Raw genomic sequence first — 26,676 nt, 5'->3', positions numbered from 1 at the left:
TTTCCTAGTCAATGTTGGAATGTTTAAAAATGATTTAATACTATTTCTTAGTACCAATTAAACTAAGGGCCAAGGATAATGATCCAATATTGAAGATTTTGAAGATACAAGGCCTCTAATATGATAAAGTTACATTTATTGTAATTAATATTAGTTTGTTACTATTTTGTAAATGTTTTCTTTTGTATTTGACAGATTTTTGGAGGTGGAGATAATTTCAGAATTTTTTTAACCATATTGCCTTTTGCAATTTTGGTTGAAAAATATTTTTAGTTTTCAATAACAGAAAATCATTCCCTTTAAAACAATAATAGTAAATATCATATGACAATAATGTGGTAGGGATAAATAAAGTATTTGAAAATCCATAATATATTTTTTTTTAAATTTATATAATTTTAATTTTAATATAAACGATGTACTAATTGTACAACACATAAGAACATATAAACTCAATTCAAATAGGTACAATTAACATCAAATTATAATAATAATAAAACAAATAAACTGCAACAACTTACTATTCTAATGAGGTACCTAGGTAGTTAGTTTATGTATCTAACTGCAATCTAGAAACACAAATACAAATATATTGAATATTGGATTGCTATGTTGAAAAATATATTACGTTATATGTATAATGTATATTAAAGTAAATATTCAAAAACACATGACAAAAAAATGATTAACATACATATAAGATTCATAAAAAAAAATGTACAGCATTATTGCTTCAGGGTGAAAGGTATTGCAGAAACCAAACTCACATAAAAATATTTAATTTATTTTAACGCGATAACAAATCATTACAAAATAACAAAGCGGAAAAAATCATACAACAGCTTTATTTGTAGAAAAAAAAAGTATATAAATATAGATCAAATTATCATATTTGTTAAGACATTGAAAAAAAAATTTGTACCATTTTTTCTCATACAAACAGATCAAATAGGGTTTAAAAATGTGGAGCAAATATAATATATACTTATGTTGACTATTGTACAAAATAATATTCCAATCAGATTTTCTTTAATTGTGGCAGTCTTTACATGTATATATGGTATTTATATAAATATATTTGTGTATGAACACTGTGTATTATAAAAAAAAGTTATTATAATTTTTAATTGAAGCACCTTAAATATGAGCTTTTTCCATACACTTAGAACTAGTTACCATAAATTCAAAACAGTATACTTTTGACGAGCTACAAAAAAAGGCCCAGAAAATGTTTAACTTACTAATAGCTACCATATAAAAATACGTTTAAAATGTACCAAGATTTAATAAAAAAAATTTTGTTCAAACAAGAATATAATACATGTAATTGTATTGTTTTATAATATATATATTTTTTAAACAAACATAAACTTGAATTAAAAATGTTTTAAACATCGCAATATAATTATATAATAATAAAATATTCTGACAAATAGTTGTTAGTATAGAAATAAAATTGGCCAAAGGTGCCAAAAGAATATATATTTATATTGGTTTTATTTTTTAAATTCCTGGTTTGTCAAAGAGCACCAAAATAGGCCATTACATATTTTACTGAAATTATAAAAAAAATTGAGTTCAGCTTGTACACATTTAAACACAGCTATGCTATTATAGCCATTGATTATAAACTACCTAAGATAATTAACATTAATAATCAAAAATATACAAGTACCTTGGCTTATTTTTTAAATATTTATAAATAAATTAGCATTAATAGTGTATTTTTTTTTTTTTTAATTGTGTTGATCTCATAAATATTCAACACGATTTACAAAATATAAGTATGAGTTGCATTACATTTTTAATAAAACTATCAGGTACTTGTGAAGTATCTTTATACTTTACATAATTATAATCATCGTTGTAATGAAAACCATAGAAGTTTACGGTAGTTTCATGATCACTTCTTCAGTTCACTCATAGTAATATCAATTTAATAAGTAAACATGAAAAAAAAAACATCTTATTTCATAATTGCTTTTTTGAATGAAAATGAACGTTGGCAAGTATAAACTTAACAATTAAATAAATAAATAAAAACTTAAGCATTGTAACTTAAAAAAATATTTTGTACCTACTTCTTTAAATGTAACAAAAAAAATGAATAATAATAATAAAAAAATAATATGTATAAATTATACACTAAGTACATAAAGGCTGTAAAAATATTATCGGAGATTGAAATAAACTTAATATATATACACATGTGTACATATATATTATATATATATATATATAGTATATACATATAAATAATGAGATAAATTAATCACAACCTGTTTGGAATGTGTCAATAGGGAATGAATATCTATGATAATGTAATTGACTTGTATGTGTATATGTAAATACAATATACAAAAGAACCTTTTCAATTCTAAGCGCCATTTGAGATCCATTATTATATCTCTAAAGAAAAAGTTCCATTGTAAGTATTTCTCTTTTTCAAAATGTAAAATATTCATGGGAATAGGAACTACATATATAATATATATACATATATATATATTGTTGTAAATTAAACAATTTAACAAACAAAATTAAACATTAGTTCTTAATATAAAATATACCAGAAAAACTGCTAAAATACGTTCAACTTTTATAATGTAAAAAATCAATTTTTTTCATAACTTTTTTATACTTTATAATTTATAGTAATAGTAATAACATTATTATTATTATTAATATCATTATTATTATGAACAAAATTCTGTTTTAAGCTATATAATGGATTATATACTGGTAAACATTTATGTTATTGAAGTTTTTGGCAAGCTATTGGCTTGTAGTTAAGGTGATGGACACTATGTATGTATAACTTAAAATGTGCACAAAAATGAAACAGGAAAAAATCCAAGAATAGCAATGGTTATTTGATACCAAAAACTTTGATAGAACTCAGAAGATCATAAACATATAAAATATATATTAATTGTACTATATTTGTGAGGTTCAGTGAAACCTAATAACTAAATAGTCTAAAAAAAAATATAGATATAATATTCAGGAAAACACTTATAAACTATATTAACAATATTTTTTTAATGTACGTATGTATCTCACTTTTTATCGCAATCCCTAAAGAAAATAATGATTAAAAATGGTAAGAAGTTGAGGCGTTGTTTTAAAAAAATTATTAAATCAAATTTAAGGGATTAAAATTTCAAGAAGTCAATCCAAAAATTACACATCAAAAGTTAAACATAGTAGCGAACTAAATAACTATAAAATAATAAAACACAAAACAAGTGTTTTGAGTAATCATACATAGTTATTCCTAATAATAATAATAATAATAATAATAATAAAACCATTTAAAATATAATTAATAGTGGCCTACATTCTTCCAGGTTGAATCCAACATAATATGTTGTTGGTATAACATGCATAATGTGATGTCAGTAAAACCCAGACATTTATTTTTATTTTTGGTGATGTTTGTTATAATATGCATCATATAAGTTTAAAAAAATAGTACAAACTTTAGTGAATCTCAGGGAATACATAAAAATATTATTATTATGTCTCAGTTTTGGCACATCATTTATACCATTACATACACACCAACCAACATTCTCTTTAGCTCATAACATGTTCATGAAATCCATCATCAACCACACTGGAATCACCACCACCTTTATGGCTCTTAGCCAGTTGGTCACTGCAACCAGATTCTTCAGTGCCTGCACCACCTTCAGCTGATTCGCTTAATAGACTGTCCACATCATAACCATCAACATCAACAGTACACTAAAATATAAACATATATATTAGTTCCAAAGCATTTTGATACAATTAACCCATTAGCACCCAAATTATTTTTTTTTTAAATTTTCAATAAATTTTTGTTAACTATTTCTATAAATACACTCATATTAAAATAAAATATATTTTTTTTTTAAATAGAGCCTATAAACGTTGCAATATGTTAATGCTGGGCGCTAATGGGTTAAGAGGATGTTGCATAGACATATGTTGTATCCATCTTACAAGTGCATAGCAAGGCAAATTTTACACTCAGCAAATCACGTTTAGCTCTGTTAATTCAAAAAATTAGAGTGAATTAAAATTTAAAGGTAAGATTATTATATAGGGATTTTTATTATATTTTAATTTTAAAGCGAGTTTTTAAAATTGTAAAATGTTTGTACATCTTAAAATACTCATAATTTTGCTTTATAATTAAAATATAACAATAAGCCTATGAGATGCCCTAGATAATAATCTTAGCTTTAAATGTAATAAGATGTCAAAATTCATATTAATTTTTAAACTAATAGAATTAAACGTGATTTGCTGAGTGTAAAATTTGCTATGTTACGCGCTTGTAAGATGGAGGCAACAAATATCTGCGTAGCGTCCTCTTAAGTATTATTATAATAATTGTTTACAATAATTACAATGCTACAAAAGTAAACTCACCTGAGGGTTTTCAATGATATGGACATTTGTTATGTCATGATCTCCTGGATTACTTTGATCAAGAAGTGGCAACGCCATGCCAGACATGTTATTTGAATATCGATTTCTTCCTTCAATGTGCCTAGTAATGTAATTTACATCGTTTAAAGGAACACTTTCTTCGTGTTGATCATGATCAATAGTAAATGGTCGCAGATTTTGAGCACAGAATGCCATATCAGTACCCATTGAGTTTTGTTGGGGATCTCGTTCTCGTTCAGTTTTCACACATTGACGTTTCAATACAATACTTGTAACACATATCATCATGAAACAAACTCCAATCACGCTACCGATGACTATACCTAATAGCTGCTGATCTTCTATATACAAGGTTGGTGAATTGGCGGGATATTTTGAATTAACCGGTAGATTAATCAGTGTAGTTAATGGAGTAATGGAAAATATGCCACTTTGTAGACCAAATCCGGCATCAGTAGCAGCACGTACCATAAAGAAGTATTGTGTGTTATTGCTTAAGCCATACAACTAAGAAATAATATTAAAGTCAATAATAAATATTGTATTTCAAAAATTAAGTTCAAACATTAAATACATACATCTAATGAGTTTTTATGACGAGAGACATTTAGCTGTTCCCAGGATGTAGGTGGTATATGAAGATCGGATGTATATGAAACATAATAACCCATAATTACACCATTTGACTTCATTGGCTCTACCCAAGTTATGCGAACAGTACTAGTATTTATCCACTGTAATTCTATTTGTTCTACTATACCAGGAACTGAAAAGTAAAAAATATTTTATAATTATAGAAATATAAGAGACCAGCGCTTTTTATTTTGTATAAAATACCTCCTTGAAGTGTGCGTATCTGTATCTTTTGACTGAATTCACTTTTTCTGTTATTTTGGTCTTGAACTGCTATCTTGATTTCATATAAACTATAAGGTTTAAGTCCTGATAGTTCAAATGAAGATACACCCCTAAAAAACAAACAATTAAATAATACAATTTTCTAGAAAATTAAAAATATAACATATTTTGTTACTTACAAATCAGTTATAACTGTAGTGGATTTCTGAGAAAAATCTGATACTAGATTGTAGGTAATAATAGACAGCAAAGACAATGGACTAACAGAATCTGAATTAACCCATGACAAATTCAATGTCTGGAGTGACGTAGCAACAGCTTCGATCTGAGATGGTGGTGACAATACATCTAACGCTACCGCTATAGTTCTAGATACTGATTCTCCTTCACCGCTTTCGGATACACAGTTTAATAGTACTTCATAAACATCTAAATCACCTAAAAAATTAAAATTAATGACAATTCAAAATATAGTTGTATTTAAGATGGTGTCAATCCACTATTTGTTTTCTCTCTGTCTAACGCACACACAATATACCAAACTTGCTTTCGGCTAAATTAATTGTGTCGTTACCTTTATATTGATTATAATAAAACGAATTAACCTATTATTTAACCTAAAGGTAAGAATATTTTTATCTGGGGGTTTTAAAGGTTTTTGTTGATGTTTTAATTTTTTGTGAATAATGTTTATATAAAATACAGAACAAAGCCCATCATAATATTTTACAGTTATAACTCACTTTGAAATTAATGTTTTAATGTTACGTTAAATTCATTAAATAATGACCATTTGCGGCAGCCCGGGCACAGGCTGCCACCGTTGACTTATGTTGTAGTAGGCTAAAGGACTATTATTTTACATTTTGTAATGTAATAATAAATAGTTATATCTATATTCTATCCCAAATGAGATCAGTACCGGGCAGCCAAGGCGCATGGACGTGGCTTTGTTACAAATGCTAAACCAGGTAGTTGACATGGTGGGAGAAGTATCTGACTCATAGCCGCCGGACGAAAACCAGTCACTGTCCCAGTCTGACCTCATTTTGAACAGAGTATACATGGTTAGGACAATGCTATAATACAAAACGATTGTAAGATGACACACACGTCTGGGATATAGATGTATACATAATATATGTACATTATAATAATAAAATATAAGTTCTGTACAATAAAATTCTAATGAAAGACTATGATAGAAACGTAGGTGCTATGATAATATTCTTACTTTAAGTTTGATAGGTAGATTTATTCTAATATTATACATAATAATACAAAATGTGCATGGGTCAGGAAGAGAGATAAAACAAATAGTGCACCAACACCACTAAAAATTACTTACTGGTATAATGTATTTTATGATTGTTTGTGTCTGGTCTGAGTATGTGTAGTGTCATCATTGATTGGTTTGTTTGGCTAGTGATGCGATACATTAGTTTATACGAGTCAAATTTAATTGATTGATCATTGACAAACCATGAAAGCTGTAAATAATATTTAATAAGAAACAATAAATACATTGTTTTTGAATTTTCTCTCATTTTGTCAAAACAAATCATCAAAGAATAATACAAAAATATTGTAATTTAGTATTCTGTAAACATTAAAAGACAACATACCTTTATAATTGATTGGTCAATGCTAAATCTTAAAATAGGTATGGGCAATATAGGATTAATATTGGGTAACTCAACTAAATGCCATGAAAAATTAATGTTAGGTAAACCATTTTGTGTTGCACCTAATACTTGCACTTCATATTGTTCTCCTGGTTTAAGTCCTAAAAACCGAAAATAAAATATAAAATTATATAGGTAATATAAACGTATGTTTATTATGTAAAAAAAAAAATGATATTTATTATATACTCTGTTAAATTGAGGACTTTATTGAGACCAAATATGTTTTTACAGGCTTTAATGGTTTCAGTACCTTAAATGTAGTAAGAGTATTCTGGTTTCATCTGTTACAAGTAAATTTGAGTGAGGCTGTTTTAAAAGGCAATAACAGTAATAAAAATTTGACGTAAAATTTGCTTTTGTACAGTACTAGAGTTAGAAATGTGGGTATATAGTTCAACTCGTGTGGAAAATTTCTTCATTCAAAGCATTAAAATATAATAAATTATTCAAGTACATGTAAAAACAAACTTAATATAATTGTAATTGCTATCAGAAGGTATGGTTGAACGTAGGTAAAAACAGTTTATTTATTTATAGTTTAACACCTGCGCAGAATACATCGGATATTTTTGTAAATTAATTTATAAATATAACAAATATACAAATATTTACAGTTATTTTAAAATGTATATTCAGTTTGAAAATCATAATTAAAATTAAAATTATTTAATTAACTACATGACTAGGGTAAGCAACATATTGGATAAATAAGAATAAACTATTTAGAATATCAAAGGCGACATGAAAACTAGGGTTAGTTTTTGAATTAAATGATGGGACATGAAACCCAATTAATTGTAACTATTTAGAGCAGTTTAGTTGCGTATATTATACCAAGTCGCTTTGATTAGTTTAGTTTATTATAATCAACTTTTTAAGATGTATGTAATATAATTTTAAAGTATATTTTCAACTGAAAAATCCGCAGTTAAATTAATAAACGTAACAGTTCTTAATAATAATTATATAATTTTTAGATTCTGAGCAGAGCGAAAGAGTATATTATATTAGTTTTACAATGATGGGTGTTTTTTTTTCTGTCTGTCAGCAACATTTCGGATAGTAGGCATGCTTAGATTTTTGAGATCAGCATCTTTTCTAATAGAAAAGTGAACCTAGTTGGTACTTTTGGGATGTCAAAATTAAAAATTCCAAGTATTACAGACTACAGTACTACAGACAAATTACAAAAAACCGTTAAAAATAGGAATTTAATTTCTAACGATTTGCTATCACTATAGCAACGAATAAAAAATAATAATATTAGAAGTACTACGCTAACCGTTCAGAACCATTTTTCGTATACAATGGTTTATCATTATATTCAAATATAACAAATCCATTACAACTACTGTACAGCAGAGCGGTACCAACTTGTCCACCTTTCTTGTATTTTAATAGTTATTTATTTCATGTTAAATCGCTGAATTTAATAAAAAAAATTATATAGACCACAGTTTATTAGTAGACCGCATATTGGGAGATAGCCAATTTAACTACAATGTATTGTTGTATTGTTTGTATTTGTTATACATTGCTCAGTAAAAATTCAAAAAATTTAAGTGAAGCTGTGCTATTTAAAAATGTATACTCATTGTGTACTGGTATATATATTTAAATTTAAACAAAATCAAATGATATTATGTTACCAATGGAGTTTATAACTAGATTATGGTCACACATGATCGCATTAGAAATATAAGGGCAGCATAGCGTGAAAAAGAAATCTTCAATACGATGGTACAATATCAATGATAATAATTCTGTTGCTTCAGAGAATACAACATGTGTCCATTATTCTAACTGCAATAGACCTGCTGGTGTACAGTGCACAATCTTTTTACCATTGTATACATTTCACTTTCACTTTTACTGCATCTTGAGGGTTCTGATTGATATGTGATTGAAGAGCTCTATTTTTAATTTTAATTGATAAAATTGGTGAATTACCTGTTATTGTGTATTGTCTGGCATCATTATCCAACAATTGTATATAATTCGATGAACAATGTAAACGTTTCCACATTACTTGATAATGAGTAATGGCTTCATTCGCCAAATTTACGTTAATTGCAGCCCATTCTATGTATATTGATATAGGACTAAGAGCAGTAGTAACCATTAGTTCTGGAACTGTTTGTAACGCTATGAGAAACAAATACACTTTTAGTTAAATGGGTTTAAATACAAAGATTTTTACAATAAATGTTCAAACCTCTATCTTGAGTTTTACAAGTGACTTTTTCAGATTGATCAGATCCAGATTTACCATTATAGACTCGTACATAAAAAGTGTAGTTTTTGTATGGTTTCAATTTTTCTACAATAATAGAATGGTTTACACTAACTTGTTGTGTTTCTTCTCCACCATCTGTAATCAAAAATAAGGTTAAGCTTTGTATTGACAAGAAATACCTACAAGTTAAAAATAGAATCAAGTACCTGTAGGCATGTAATGAATAGAATAAGCTCTGGATACTTTATTTGCATTATCTGTAGACACAGTAGCAGATGATGATGATAACACACCACCGTGAGAAGTGCCAAGTTGTGTAGAAACATCGTGAACAAGGATAGGCGGATCATCAGGGATATCTGTTGGGGATTTTCGCCAAGATACTTGAATTTGAGTAGGAGATAATGTACGGCAGCTGATATTAATAGGCGGTGCTGGTTCAAATGGGGATGAGCTAATATTGAGCATTGCTCCTGCCCATATAGTCCCATATTGGTTAGAAGCAAAACATTGATAGAATCCAGAGTCATTCGATACTGTATTACTAACTAATAAAAGTTGTTTGCTCTTGGCCTTTATACGACCTGATGTAAAACAAAACAATTTATTGACTTGAGCCAATTTACCATCAAAACTTGATTTGCTTACCATTTAACTTCAAACGTTGACCATTGTGATACCATGTTATATTAGGAGTGGGATTACCTTCAGCCACACACCTAAAGCGAATAGTATTTGCTATAGGCATGGTTTGTGTTTCTGGTGGAATAGTGATGTTAGGAGGTGTCATAACTTCTAATTGAAAATACTATAAAACAAGTAAGAAGCAAATACAATATTATTGTCCTGTGTAAATTGATGTGGCCCACAATAGTAGCAAGTACAATGCATGTAATATTAAATAAATTCAAAAAGCTATGTAATATATATATATATTACTTGAGTTTGTGGCAGATCCGGCCATCCTGTTACAGACTGAAATGCATGACATTTATACATTCCTGAATCCTTAAAACTTACTCTTGTTAAACTTAATATGTTGACAGAAGTTCCTTCATTATTAAGCATAGTATTGTGTCCTATACATAATAGCCAAGCTTATACAAACAAACATTTAATTAAATTTAATTAATGTTTTTAGTTAACCTGTAGAGTTTTCAAATGACCAGTTGAGCTGAGGAGCCGGAACACCAGTAGCAGCACACTCAAATGTCACATTTTCACCTTCAGTCACATACTTGACATTCAGGTTCAAGACATTCGGCGAAATGAATGCTAATTTTTGGATATCTGATTTTGGTCCAGAAGATCCTCCAGTGTTTATCTTGTTGACAGTCAAATTACCAACTGCACTGTATTTTGTCTTGTTCAATAAATGGTTTTTTCCTACGCATCTAAGTTAAAGTTTTATAAATTAAATTGGCGGATTCAATAATATTTCGAATTAATAATTTATTATTTACCTATACTCTCCAGCATCATTCTCGTTAACTTGTTTAATATATAGTACACCAGGAACTTTAGTTACAAACCTATAGAAAAAAAGAAAAAGAAATGTAAGAATAAAAATCAATTTATTAAAATCATTAATACTTACTTTTTATTGTTACTGGACAAAACAACTCCGTTTTTCTGCCACGTAATAGTTGCTAAAGGAACGGAATTTACATGACAGTTAAATCGAATAACAGAACAACTAGCTTCTGAACTAACTGTTACATTGGATGGTGATACATCAAAGTCATAAATAACTGAAATAAATATGGAAAAAAATATTCATCATTTAAATATGGTGATATATATTTATATAGGTACAAAGAGTAGATTCATTAAGCTAATAATAAATATTTTAGATAAATTATTTTATTTTCAAGAAATTGTTATTCAAACAGATAAATTGAAGTATATACCCAGGGTTAGGTAAATCATAAATAAAAAAGAAATTTTAGAGTTTGGACCATGAAGAAATGTTTAAGACATGACACGAAATTTCCAAAATTCTTTAAATTATTGTGGGCATCCCTCAAGTAATTTGTTAAATAAAAAAAGTAATATGTATTTAAATTGTAGCATGTGGTATATAAAATATAAAATTTATATTCTAGTGGACAATGCAGATTATTATCTGTTGTTTCTACAAACGTTCAAACCCAATAGTGTCAATGGGTTGATAAAAAATTCAGAACACCGCAAACATGTAAAAAATAGGTACTAAACACGAGCAAGATATAAAGAATTTATAAAATTCCATAAACGGTAGTTGTAAACAAATGAATAGTCTATTACTCTATTACACTAATCTGTAATTTATTAGAATTCAATTAGAACAGCCATATACCACCACGTTACAGCGAAAAAGCATGCGCCTCATTATAATACATGTTTCAACTACTCGTATACAAACCGTCATCGTCTCACGTACCATTAAAATAATCAAGCGAGACGAAAACAAATTGTTAGTTGTCGAAAATGGGAATGTATTGAATTATATTTTTACGTGACTTAATATTTAGCACTGAGAGTACGCGAGTCGAACGTGAAAAATAATAATTGGAAACGTACATAATGTGACAATCCGCAACATCGTATTATTACGAGTCACGTAAAACGGCGTGGAAAAATAAATTACTAAAAAAAATTCGAATTTTCTTGTTACATTCTACTGATCGCTATGTTCAGCAACGCTGCACATACACTTCATCTACCAAAACTGCAATGATAATAAATAATAATACAGCCGCACTGGCTTCAAATTGTATTTTTATTTACCCACGTACTAAACTAAATCAGAGTTTAAAAATTATCCAACATCATACTATAATACTATATCTTTATATGAATATATAGATGTATAGAACATAGTATGTAGTATATAATATCATAGTGACATAGTATATTATACAGTATAATATTATAATATCTTAGTACTTATAAAGATAAACATTAAACGTGGTATACATTACTTAGTATAAATGTATAATGAAAATGTCGCGGTAGAGTTAGGTCAACGAGCATAATATATATTATATAGAATGTATGGTGGAAACAAAAGGCAATTTCAACAATCATATTCAAAATATAAAAAAATTAAAATTGAAATATTTACCTGCCGTGAGCAATGTAACTGTTTTTGAGGAAACTGCACCGTGGGGAGTTTGTACTATACATCTATAGGATCCCGCGTCGCCCCATTTTTTGTTCACCACCTATAAATCATAATGATATTATATTATATTATAAACGTAAACGACGTGTTAATCAGATATAACGAATTCCATTTATTAAGCTGAAAATTCGCGTGTGGAATAATAAAATAAATAAACGATACTCAATAACATATTACATTGGAGTTCAATTTTCTTGCAGGGGAGGGGGGTTTAAATTATGTACAATTGTTTATCGGAATACATCACCCAACGCAATAAGTTCTATCATAGACCATAATAAAAACGTTATAATGGTATAGTTTCATTCTAACCATTAACCATTTCAAAGCTGAGTTCGTAGATTCTGACCGGAGCGATGAAATTGATGATTTTACAATGGGTACTTTTTTTTATTTTTTATGTATGTATACACGATAAGTAGGGGAAATAATGTTTAGATTTTCAACTTCAGTATCTTGTTCAATCGGAAAGTGAATCTAGTTGGTTTTACATTCGGGAAGTCATAATTTAAAATTCCCAGTAATTTTGAAAAGCGCCAGGAAAAACAAATAAAATCGCTCCACTCAGAATCTAAAATTAAGGAAAACGTGAATTTTTACGCAAAAAAATGTCAATAAAATTGTATTCATTGGGTCAAAATACTTGAAAATTTAATACAAGGCTCCTGATATATTGTTAGAATAGCAGTTGAAAAATATTAAAAATACAGTCACAATATTTTTTTATAAGTATTTAAAGTTCGAATTTTGACTAAATTTATCAAATGTAAAATTTAAAAATGATTTTGTAGTTAAAAATTGATAAAATGTTTAACTTTTATAGCTAAGGATTGAAAATTTAAAACAAGGTTCCACGTAAGTAAGTTATTCTGTAACCAATAAATCTAAAAAGTATAAAAACACTGTTTTTTTTTATAGCTATTTTATGTTAAATAATAAAGAACCAAGAATAACAATTTTTTTATTTTGTTCTCATCTAAAAATATTATTGTGGGTACTTGAAACTTCTAAAGTATATTATTATATACAATATTCAACTAACCAGCTAGGTGCCGTATTAATAATAATAATATCAATATAATATAAAATATCCTTGGATGACAAACCGTCTCCGCTCAGAATCGATTTTATATACAATGATAATATAAAATATTATATCATTGAATTCTAATTTAACACCATCCATTACAGTGACCCACTTGTAACCTACTATACAGCAGAACAACATCCACTTATCCGCTTTTTTTATTTTTTGTCTTTCCCACCGTTTGCACGCAACTGGCATCAGTAGTGTATCTAGAATTTTTTTCAAGGGGGGATATACAATTTTTAATAGACATTCAGTGTGCACAATATATTATATTTATATTATTATACATAATATATATGTTGTATTGTGTACACAATTTGGTCTCCGGGTGGAATATGACCCCGTAGATACGGCAATGACTGGCATATTATAACATACCTATATCATGGAAGTTCTATAGTTAATAACTAGTATTGATATGATTTAAATTATAAAAAACTTTTTCTACATTTTACTAGGAGCAATAAATAATCGATAATATGCGAATTTCTGCACTTAATGGACGTATAACGATAGCATTTGCGCCATTAAAAAAACACACACACACAAACATAAATCATTTTATGTATATTTATGCACTAATATAATTTTTACCACGCCAGTTGCGTATTTAGGAATTTGTCATGGGGAGGGTCCAGATAATTTTTAGAAAACAGAACTGCGGGGGGCAAAGCCCTCCTAACCACCAAATCACCCTTTATTAAATAAATATACCACATGTATAAAACGATTTGAAATTTTTGAGTTTTTGATTACCTATTAAATAATAATATGTACAAAACAAATTTAAAAAAGGTGGGTAAGTGGATGTCGCTCTGCTGTACAATAGATTACAAGTGGGTCACTGCATAATGGATGGTAATAAATTTGAATTCAATGATATAATATCATTGTATAAGAAAAACGATTCTGAGCGGAGACAGTATGTCAGTCTAGGTATAAGACATAATATTATATAGTCTATGGTATTAAAAAAAAAATTGACCTATAATAGATACCTACCTATAAAAAATTCAAAATTAATCATATCATATCTATTAGGTACTTATAACGCGTTATACATCAACAACAAACCGTGATACTATCATACATATATAATAATAGTATACTTTAGACATTTCAAGTATACCCACGAATAATATTATACAATCACAACAAAATAACTAAAATAGTTATTCTAGGTTTTTAATATGTAATTTCGTCCAAATTTGAACTTAAAATGACTATAAAAATAAACTGTGTAAATGTATTTTTTCGATTTTTTTGGTAACAGAATTAATTACTTATGTGGAATCTTTTTTTAAATTTTCAATTCTTAGATACAAAAGTTGAACATTTTATAAATTTTTAACTACAAAATAATTATTCGAATTAAAATTTGATAAATTTTGTCAAAATTCTATCTTTAAATAATGTGATTCCTTCGTATATAGCGGAGTTTTAGGGACGACAAATAGGTTGATTAGTCCAAGCAACACATTTTTTATGTGTCACTTTTTTGATCAGAATTTTTTACTTTCCGTTAAAATTGCCTACTTATTTTTATGAATAAAATTTAGATCTATCTATGTATAAACAAGTCCTATCATAATAACAATTTATAAATAAATAAATACTCGGGTCTCGGACCATTAGTTACACAGGTCAGTGATCAATTTTATTTCCGAGTAACCTACCTATAACTAAAGGCGGGTTCACAACTGCCCGTGTCGTGTGGTGTAGTGCAAAATCGTTTTTTCTGATTGGTTCACCAAAATGTGATAATAAAATATGTTCGTGTCGATCAACACGATACCGCGATTACCGCGAAGTTGAATTAATTCAACTTTTGATCGTGCTGGTCACAATGTTTACGCCTTGGTAGATTTGTTTACTGTTATCTTATCTATCTAATACCTATGGTATCTATTATATTTTGATTAGATACCAAGTTGGTATCGTCCTGATTCGGAATTCACAATTCACACGACACGACACAACACGGGTAGTTGTGAACCCGCCTTTATTCATATAATATGTTATGTTTCTACGATTGACCAACTAATTAATATGAGTGTAATAATATTAATATTTAATAATATTCAATATTCAATTAAATGTTAGTTTAAAATATGTAACTATAAGTTATAACATAATAATAATATGAAAACAGCAACAAGTTTACAAGTTATCCAGTGCCTTTAATCCAATAAGTACCTATACCCCTAATTTAGTTAATGGATATAAACTACTAACCTATATATTATGTACAGAGTGATTCACCAAGCATGCTACTACCATTTTTTTTAATAATGAATTTATTAAAATTATAATTTTTTGGAATTTTTAAGTATAAGCACGTCTTAAGGACCATTTTTACCCCAAAAGTAAGAATTTAAATAAATCCATTATTAAAGGAAACATTGTGGGTTGGTGAATCATACTGTACCTAATACCATTGATTATAATATAGTATTTATAGGTATATATTTTTAATAGTTTTATATATTATAATCTATATGAATATATTATTCTGAAATTAGATACGAATAATGCACATAAAGTATAAGTGCATACACTGTGTCATGTATTCGATTGATACATATTATAATGTTGGCGTAGTTATCTATACAATACTACATTATATAATAGAATATAGTATATTGAACTATGGTTACATATTATCAGTGGCGCCGAACCTATAACCCAAGAGGGGCAACCGCCCCCCCTTTTTTTTGGTGGGTGGGGTCGTGGGGGTCCGTGGGTACCCCAGCAAACTACTTATGAATTATGTTGCTAATAAGCTATTAATGGATACATATGCAGCACTGAAGCAGACATAAACGAAAGTGGTAGTCCGTATAACTTTTTACTTGCCCCCCCTTTTAAAATATAGTTCGGCGCCACTGTATATTATAATTGTATTACCTATTTTATAAAGTTTGCAAACACATATAGGAAATATATAAATCCTCTGTAGGCAAACGCGTATATAAAAACTAAATCACTCATTCATCAAGCCCATTACTCCTCCCTAGAACAGAAAAAAATAGATCGCTTACGGTTTTGAAATACAGAGAGCCGTTGGGAAGAATCTGACGCCGCGAGTCGTTGACTAGATCTAAAGTTCGATTGTTGTACATCCATAGATATGTGGCATTCGGCAGGGTTGAATGACATTGTAACGTGTAAGGCTTACTGCGGACCGCAATGCCACCCTCTGGTGGCTCGGTGATCCACGTTGAGTCTGGTCCAATGTCGGTCATCATGTCCGCTCGTGCTGTTCAATAAAACACAACATAAATTATACAGATAGGTTGTAGACATTTTTTTATAGCAGATATATTATCACATATCCCAATTATGCACTTTCAAATAATTAATAGGACATTATACAATTATTTTTTTTGTAAATTTCATAAAATTCATATTTTTATTACAAATCTGAAAAATAATTATGAAGCCAATTTCGTTCTTTGCCAATGTTTCAGACGTTTCATAGATTAAAAATATGGTTTCAAGTAGATTTTCTATGAATGTTTTGTAATCAACCTCAAAATCGAATTTAATGACTAATGAACAATTGATTACAACTATAACTACAAACTTTTTGATGCAGTATTATCAGTTTTTAGAACGTCCTTAGAAAAAACAAAAAACAATTTCCGATTTTTAACTTATAGAAATTGATAACACATTAAATATTTTTATAAAACATTTTAATCGATTAATTATTTAGTGACTTTTGTCTTTTTTTGTTCAAGTATAGACTAAGTAGTTGTTGAGGGGCAAGGCCCCATAAAATCCATACTTTGCATATAACATTTTTATTGATACGGGAAACTATGTCTACTAGATTATCATAAGTCGGGAAATACTGGATGAAAGGGGCAAGTTAAATATATAATGAAGGGAGATACTAAAGAACACATTTATAACGTTGTTAGAAAATTAAAATTGAATAAAAAGTATTGATCATTAGACTGTTTTTAACAAGTACATTTCATTTTGGTGTATAACTAGATTATCACAGAATAGAATAATATTGTATATTATATTATATTGTACGCGTTGTACGGGCGTACAACAAATAACTATAATGATAAAGAAATAATATTATTGAGATATCGAAATTTATAAATAAGTAATAACAGAGAACATTAGAACAATGCACAGTGTCAATGATAGTTGATATGCCATGAACTAGAAACTATAAAGTATAACAAATATATATTATATACCTATATCGAATACGCCGATCTCACAAGCCCCGAGAGCTAATTTTTAATTGAACAAACAGTTACGATTTGCAATGCAGGAAGTCAACTCCTTTGCTATAATTTTTTATCTTTAAGATTAATCAATATGAATTGTATACGGTGTTTTTTTAAGATTTATTTCAATCCCACGCTTAATTCCGACTACCTATAATAAATACTACTTCGCTGTTGCCCCCGACGTAGAAAAACAACTACGGTAGAATACAACATACAATTTTCATATAACATAAGAAAAATACACTCATAACGATGACGATTTGCAGCTGAATATCCGTAATAACAGAAGTTATACGTACTTACCTAATAATAACTGCCGATACGTTTATGATCAGAAAACAGTGGTGTAGTCAGGATTTTGGAAGGGAGAGGGAAAATCCAAAACATTATACATAAATATTGTTAATGTCAAACAAATTAACAGTTTTATTCTGATTATATATAAAAATAATTCTGTACTCTTGTGGGAGGGGGGAGGGGGCATGGCTACGCCACTATCGCGAAATACATTGATTTATACATCATCTAAAAATGAAATAAAACGAAAAATCCTAAGGATTAAAGGCAGTAGTGATATAAAAAGTTCTTAGGAATCAAAGTGGCAAATATGCACTAGGTCGGATCGATGAGAGCACATTAATATTGCTGCAGGAATGCGACGGCAGCGACCCTGCGACGCCCACGCCCCCAAAACAATAATGACGACGACATTGTTTAAAAGTATAATATAATATATATTAATACCTATATTATGTATATTATACTATTATAGCGTACCGCATGTCCGCAAATTCCTAGTAGTGCATATTGTGCACAGTAAACCACGTGCGTTTGATAAGGTCTTCTTCAAAATAGCCATCAGCCTCATTCCAGTCACTTGTCATCACCGTCATCGTATAATAATTACATACTCATTAATGATGAACTGATAACATTAAATACTCGATGCTATACTGCGAGTTAAAATCACTACCTATACATGTATTTTAAAAATATACAGTTCCCTGCAACTCTTTGATCGTTTTTGAACAATATATATGAACATACTTCACGACACAATATATTGAACCAGTCAGTATCCTCTTAGTAAAAATCTTATTCTCCTGTTCCACACTGCACGAGGTCTAACATTCTCTTTTAGGGAGCAAAAAACAGAACGAAAATCAACTCCGGGATCTCATCTTCTAGCGGGGCGGATTTTCATGAAAATTTACATCACTAGGGGGGATATGGGGGATAGATCCCCCCTTGACCTTTTTTTTTTGTTAAGTTAAGTTTAATTATTTTCTGTATTTCTCAATATGATACTACTTATAAGTTTTAAGTAGGTATATCTGTTTTCTATATGTTCTAGCCGTGGAAATTTGACCGCTTTGATATATATATGCGACATATATATCCGCATGGGGTACTCTTTTTGAGTAACGGGTGTGACAACCCCGTGGACCTCAGTTAACCGGTGATGGTGAAGCCTGAAGGGCCTCGAGCCGTCCCAGGTAAGAAGGTGGACATTAAGATCTCGTCACTGAAGCACCATCACCACAATGTTGGGCCCTTCATTAATGAAGGTTTGTCGATGGGCCAACACCCCATCACTCTAAAAACACCTCATTGTTAAGAAACATCTAAACAAGCCTCGAACACTGATTAAGGATAACAGAAATGGAAACGGAAACAGGAAAACCATAAGGAATTTACAGATTGGTACCTACTTGGAATATTAGAACCCTTTTCAAACCAGAATTATTATTCTAGAATAATTATTGATGAAATAACAAAATATAATTTGCAAATTGTAGCACTACAAGAGATGAGATGACCGGGTAATGGCAGCATCAAACATAAAGAAACAACAATCTTTTACAGTAGATGTGGGGATAAGAGACATGAATTCGGAGTTGGATTTATGATAAACGATAGACTATTAACGTCATAACGTCAATACATTTGAAGCCATAAGCGAACGAATATGCTTCATCCGCCTAAAAATTAGTGGCCAGAATATAATAATAATTAATTGCCACGCTCCGACAGAAGATAAAGACGGAGAAACTAAAGACGCTTTCTACGAAGAACTGGAAAGGACATATGATTCACTTCCCCGACGCGCCATCAAAATAATAATTGGAGACATGAACGCAAAAATAGGCCGTGAAAATGTATTTAGACCAACAATCGGCAAAGAAAGCCTCCACATCGTATCCAACGATAATGGAGCCCGTTTTATAAGTTTTGCGATGTCCCGTGATATCATCATCAGCAGTACCTGCTTTCAGAGAAAAGATATCTACAGACATGGGTGTCCCCGGATGCGACACCAAAAAACAAAATCGATCACGTAACGATTGATAAATTGCATCGTTCATGGTTTAAGAACGTTCGTAGCTATCGAGGGGCAGACGGGGATACTGACCATTACTTGGTAGTAGCGACCCTAACTGAAAAACTATCGGTAAGCTGGAAGAAGAATAAAGGTAGGAATAAAATAAATACAATAGACTTAGATAGACTTAAAGATCCAGAAGAAATTAGACAATATAGGACAAGAATAGCTGAAAAACTTCGAAATATAAATGAAAGGGTAGAAAACACTGCAGCAGATAGTCATGAAACCAAATGGACATTTATTAAAAAGGTTATAAACTCCGCTATAGAAAATCTCAAAACAGAATCGAGATCCAGCAAAAAGAACAATTGGTTCAATAATGAATGTTTGGAAGCGGTTAAAAAACGTAATGAAACCCGTTTGAACATGATACAAAATTCATCGATAGAAAATCAAGCAAAATATAAACATTATAAAGAGATAGTAAATAAGACAATTAGGAGAGAAAAAAGTCTAGCTGAAAAGAAAGTACTAGAAAAACTTGAGGAAGAAAGAAATAACCCAAGAAAATTTTTCAAACACTGTAAGTACCTTAAGCAAGGTTTCAAACAATACACTCTTTCTAAAAAACGACCAGAATGAACTGATCTCGGAACCAGGAGACATATTACAACATTTTAGGAAGCACTTTGATACCCTACTAAACGCGAGTTAGACAAATAAAGGCACCAGAACTAGATATGAAGAACTGATCTTTCAAACGGCTGAACCAGAATGTAGAGAACCAGACCTGGAAGAAATCGAAGATATCATCAAAAATCTAAAAAATCACAAAGCCTCAGGAGAAGATGACATAAACTCGGAACTATTCAAAATAGCGGGGAAAGATATAATGAAAGAAATGCAATTCCTGATAAGTGATATATGGCGTAACGAACAGATCCCTAATGATTGGAAGACAGGAATAATTTGCCCAATCTTTAAGAAAGGAGATATTGGGATAGTGTCGAATTATCGTGGAATATATTTGTTGGACTCGGCGTATAAAGTACTGTCAATGACATTACTAAGAAGACTAGAAGTATATGCAGAAGAAATATTAGCAGAATACCAAACTGGATTTAGAAGAGGAAAGTCTACCACCGATCATATTTTTACATTAAGACAATTAATGGAAAAATATTACGAGTACAATAAAGATCTTCATATTCTGTTCGTAGATTTTAAACAAGCGTACGACAGTATAGATCGAGAACAATTATGGATTGCAATTAGAAATTTTAGAATATCTAAGAAAATCGTGAAATTAATTGAAATATGCAACCAACAGACCTTCTGCAAAGTACGTTTCATGGGAGTGACATCTGAAAATTTTGAATGTAAAACCGGCTTGAGACAAGGAGACGCATTGTCGCCAGTACTCTTTAACTTAGCACTTGAAAAAGTGATAAGAGACATCCGGGAGGAACAAGAGATGGAAATAATTGGGGTTAACACAATTTTAGCATATGCGGATGACATCGTCATTCTAGGAATATCCCAGAAAGAAATTGAAGAAAAGGCAAAGAAACTATTTATAGCTAGTCATAATATGGGTTTATTAGTTAATGAAGCCAAAACAAAATATATGGTAATGTCAAGGCAGGTGACCCCAAAGAATAATATCAAGATAAATGGATACTCATTCGAGCAAGTGGAAGAATTTAAATATCTGGGTGTAAATATTAACGAAAAAAATAATATGCACCAAGAAATCAAGCTTAGAATGTGCGCAGCGAATAGAAGCTATTACGCTATGAAAGAGATGTTCTCATCAAAGCTTCTGTCGCGCCGAACGAAAGAGAGGTTATATATTACATATTTGCGCCCCATAGCAACATATGCATGTGAAACATGGGCAAGTACAAAAGGAGATGAAGAAAAACTCTCAAGCTTCGAAAGGAAAACTTTGAGGAAAATATATGGGCCAGTGTATAATGTGAATTCAGGGATATTTGAAAGAAGAAAGAACGACGAGATACAAAGACTTTTTAACAATCCAAGTATATGCCAATTCGTTCGTAGTAAGAGAATTGAATGGGCAGGCCACGTATAGCGGGCAGAAGGATGCCTCATACGGAAGGTTATGGCGGGGAACCCAACTGGAAAGAGACCCCTGGGGGAGACCACGTCAGAGATGGTTTGATTCGGTCAAGAGAGACCTGTCAAAAATAAACATCACCTTCAGCATCGACATGGCAACGGATAGGGATCAGTGGAGAAGGATTGTGGAAGCGGCAAAGGACCTCAATGGTCCGTATTAATAGGCCAGAAGAAGAAGAAGAATATATCGGAAAATAAAAACATATACCTACCTCTATGGTATACTGTATTTTTGAATTTTCTGCGAATTATTTTTCATGCATGAGTTTTTATAATAAACCCGATAAATGGTCGGTAAAAAAAACAAAATTACCATGAAGACTGTAGATTAACCATAGGGCATGGGTTTATTTTTAGTGACTAAAAACATTGTATTCACCTCTGGGTTACATGATTTAGATGTTTGTGATAAAGAGTTTTATCCAAATATTCATGAACTCTTGAAATTATTTTATACTTTGCCGGTATCACTGCTATACAACTGAACGACGTTTTTCAAGTTTTTATGAAGTATTAAGTTAATACTTAATAAATAGTATGACAGAAGTAAATATTTTATCAATTTTCCTATATAATATTGAATAATAACTATAAATTAAATAGTAATTATTATATACTTTGTTTATTATAACTAGGGCTCGGAAGTTAATACATTTTGCATTTTTTTTTAGAACTTTTTAGACGATGCTCTCCTGGCCACAAATGTGTTTCATTAGCATGTGAATCTGAATATCTAATTTTTATTTTGCATTTTATTATTTTTTAAGTAATTTTTTTGACATTTTTAGTCATTTTTACTGATTTCACACTAGTTCACTTATTATCGTTTCTTGTCGACCATTATGCCGATGACTTAAAACTTGGAAATTACCACAGACTAAGTTAGTACCTATCTGATTTTATCTTTACATGACATTTGTCGTTGTCGTATTGTAGTGAATATTATTATATCTACATTTTATAATTTTATTTCATTTTTAAGGACATTTTTGTCATATTTTAAGCAATTCGAAGCTTTGATAAATTTATATAGAAATTTATAGTAAAATAGAGTAAAATATTTTTAAAAAAATGTATTTTTACACACTTTTTTTAAGTTCACTTTCACGTCTGTTTGTCTGTCTGTAATCAAATCTTGCGCACTCGATTTGAGGCACTTTTTGACGATGAAAAATTCTGAAAATTGGTATAGACCTTGGTCTTGGATGACAATACAATAATCCGTTGTGATTTTGGGACCCGGACCTCCAGGTCAGCGATGACGAGTGTGCAAAGTCATCTAAAATCGCTAAAACCGAATTTGAGGTCTAACAAATGCCCCGAAGTCCCCGGCATCCCCCCTACACGGATTCTGCAGTGGTACAGCTTTGGATGAAATCGAAAGAATGAAACAACATCGTCAAAATATATCGGAAGAAATTGTAAATGAAGGACAATAAATTATAAGTACTGTAAAATAACAAAATATATTATAAATATAATGATCTCATAATGAAATTTTGACCCCATAAACTTATTTATTTATTAATAAATCATAATCATCAGTAGTTTGATTCTTTTTATTAAATATAAGAGATTTGTTTCATAAATATTTTTTAAACGTTTAATAAAAAAATTTAATTTTAACTAAAAAGTAGAAAATAAAAAAATAAAAATTTTTTTTTAAAAACACACTTATCTAAAATGAAAAATTTAAAAGTGGGTGGTGCATCATACAAAACATTTAAAGCCGGGCTAAGTCTCACATACACTTCTTTGTTCAATCCTGTGTATAAGGTTATCGATGAACTGAGCATCCAAAAAAATAGAAAACGGGATTTTGTATTATAAAGCTATTTTTTTTGTTTATCGTATTAAACGCGGGATTTTCGTTAGTATGAATTTATAATAAATGCTATTAGGTACTATACAATTTGTATTAATTCTTATTTCACCTTGATCCACACTAATATCATTGATTATAAATACTATAGTATTTATAATCAATGCTAATATCAACAAGTTAGGGGATTTTAAAAATTTATATTATATTCGTATTTATTGAGTGTACCTATTATTAAATATTTCAACCCCCCCCCCCCCTATCAAAATTCCTAAATACACCGCTGGTATTTATAATCAATGTTATTACTTACATAATACATTAATCGAATAAAAATTATTATATAGTCATATAATACATATCGGTAATAGTGAACGTATATAATAATAATTATGATAGTAAAATATGACTTCATGAATATTTCAAAATATTAAGATTTCCGATTACATTAAACCATTTTATTTCCAATTGTTTTGTTTTATTATTTTTTCACTTAGTTGTAGGTAATAATTTTTATCAAAAAATCACATTTTTGGATACAATTATATTTAATTAAATATAAAAATTGTTAAGTTCAGTTGTTAAAGGAACAGTATGTTTGGGCCGAAAAGTGACACTGGCCGAAAAGGGAGGGTACATTTTGGCCGAAAACGGTGACGCCCTTCTAGCGTTTCAGTGACCCCGACCGACCATCTATATCTATTCGAATAGGTAAATTATTAATATTAAATTTATAACACACATTTATCACAAAGGGTGCCGCCGCCACTGGGTGACTTCTCCTTCACGTCAATCAAATCTCATCAAATTTACTTATTGTATAACATGTACCTAAATACAGTTCGTAAATATATAATAAACTTTGTTCAATAAAAAAAAACATATATCACGTGATATCATAAAACAAAAATCTTATTTACTCTTATTATTTTAATAAAAAAATAATATTCTGTTAATCACGGGCTTTTTTTATTCAATCAGAAATTACGAATCATTGAGGACGCGTCATCATCCCATTTTTTTTTTTTGGGGGGGGGGGGGCTGGAGTGCTGGACTCTCCCCATAAATACGCCACTGATACAATGCGCCTAGCAAACACTCGGAATCACTAATGGTTAAAAATAAATACTAACCTATATCAACTACTAATATCACATAAAATGAATAAGAAAATAAAAAATAATAAGTTATCTTAGAATTTATATTATTTTATCCCCCCTCGATCACCAACAAAAACAAAAAAAAATAGTAATAATCCGTTCTGACGATGACCTCGGCTGCGCGCAGCATCAGTAAGTTGTTTTAGAGTGGACTATTACGTCTTTTATCGTATCAACCGCGTGTGCCACCGCTGATGGATATTTTCACTATCCTCGTCGTCCTGTTCAAGGCCAATGCCATCATCATTGTGGAGTTTTTATTATTTCTTAACAGGCGTTAGCCTTTTGTCAGCGTATAAAGCATCCCTCCTACTCAACTACACACTACCCAATAATAATAATACAAATCCCTAACGGCCAAACATGTAACGGATATTAATCATAAAATAATATTTGCTTGTGTAAAAATCAATTATTCTATATAATATAGGTACATATTAATAATTAATAAATAAAAATATTATAGGTGCTAAATATATAAAAATCGAAAAAATGAGTACATAATAATAATATTATATATTCGAAATCGATTGCAAACCACACGCACACATGCTTCAAATATTTCGCCGGTAAAAAATCGTATATTATTACTATAAAACACCCAGGTTATTGCGTGTGTATTCGGCAGGTGAATTCGTTTGAGGCCAAATTATCAACGGGGGCACGCGTTTTTATTATTATTGCGCAAACCGGTTTATTTTTTTATTCGGACGGTCGTTACCTACCGTAGGTCGGCTTCTAATACAATCACAATCGCGAAATAATTTCGGATTTTTGAAAACCCAAATTTATGATAATCAAGCATCTTTGTTTTTAACTATATATACAGAGTGTAACAGGAAGACCTGACTGATGAAATAACTTGATCTACATTTTTTTGGAAAAATTCAAAATAGCCAAATTCTAAATCTGAAATTTTAGAACACATTTTTTTAAAATATCTATATTTTTATGAGTAAATTAATTTTAAACTTTATAACTTTTTTCAAAATATTATTTTTTGGAATTTCTTGACATCAGCAGGTACATTTCTTAAATAATTTATTAACCATATAATTTTTACAATTTTTATCATACATTAAAGTAGCATCATTTTTTTTTTCAGGGCTTCCTGTTACACTCTGTATGTCGTGACGCGTGATGCAATCGGATACCGGCACGGATTTTAATTTTAAAATATTCGCCGATTACATGTTTACGTTTTTATATAAAAGAAGTAAGTATATAGTAAGTTATATACAAGGAAATCGTGCGATCAAAACGCGTATTTATGTATATTCTTCAGTTTCTTCTCGATACAGAAAAGATTTCTTTATTGCTTTTTTTCCTGACAGAGTTCAAAATTCAGCTTGTCCGATAACGGTTTTGTGGTTTGCCGGTATTAATAGTGCATCGTTGAACGACATAATATTATATCTCCGGTGCTTAAGAGGATGCTACCCATGGGATTTGTTGTCTCCGTCTTACACACATACAGACATAGCAAATT

The 26,676-nt window shown here is 29.9% G+C and overlaps 1 protein-coding gene across 1 annotated transcript in view; it reads right to left on the bottom strand.

The window, feature by feature from the left end:
- Nucleotides 1-2,789: 2,789 nt before the first annotated feature.
- LOC100167288 (protogenin B) overlaps nt 2,790-26,676 on the bottom strand; it is a 41,633-nt gene continuing 17,746 nt past the window's right edge. Inside the window, exons 2-18 of the mRNA XM_001949063.5 lie at nt 16,523-16,740; nt 12,332-12,431; nt 10,823-10,976; nt 10,689-10,757; nt 10,372-10,619; nt 10,165-10,304; nt 9,874-10,033; nt 9,432-9,809; nt 9,205-9,360; nt 8,940-9,134; nt 6,927-7,087; nt 6,650-6,791; nt 5,481-5,739; nt 5,281-5,411; nt 5,022-5,209; nt 4,423-4,950; nt 2,790-3,750 (exon numbers count right to left, since the gene is read on the bottom strand). Coding sequence (XP_001949098.2) covers nt 3,580-3,750; nt 4,423-4,950; nt 5,022-5,209; nt 5,281-5,411; nt 5,481-5,739; nt 6,650-6,791; nt 6,927-7,087; nt 8,940-9,134; nt 9,205-9,360; nt 9,432-9,809; nt 9,874-10,033; nt 10,165-10,304; nt 10,372-10,619; nt 10,689-10,757; nt 10,823-10,976; nt 12,332-12,431; nt 16,523-16,740 — 3,398 coding nt within the window. The 3' untranslated portion in view covers nt 2,790-3,579. The remainder of the gene's footprint in view (nt 3,751-4,422; nt 4,951-5,021; nt 5,210-5,280; nt 5,412-5,480; nt 5,740-6,649; nt 6,792-6,926; nt 7,088-8,939; nt 9,135-9,204; nt 9,361-9,431; nt 9,810-9,873; nt 10,034-10,164; nt 10,305-10,371; nt 10,620-10,688; nt 10,758-10,822; nt 10,977-12,331; nt 12,432-16,522; nt 16,741-26,676) is intronic.

The sequence above is a fragment of the Acyrthosiphon pisum genome, chromosome A1 (genome assembly GCF_005508785.2).
Source record: "Acyrthosiphon pisum isolate AL4f chromosome A1, pea_aphid_22Mar2018_4r6ur, whole genome shotgun sequence".
NCBI classification, from domain to species: Eukaryota; Metazoa; Arthropoda; class Insecta; order Hemiptera; family Aphididae; genus Acyrthosiphon; species Acyrthosiphon pisum.
The sequence above is the reverse complement of the archived record's forward strand: the minus strand, read 5'-3'. Positions and strand labels throughout refer to the sequence as shown.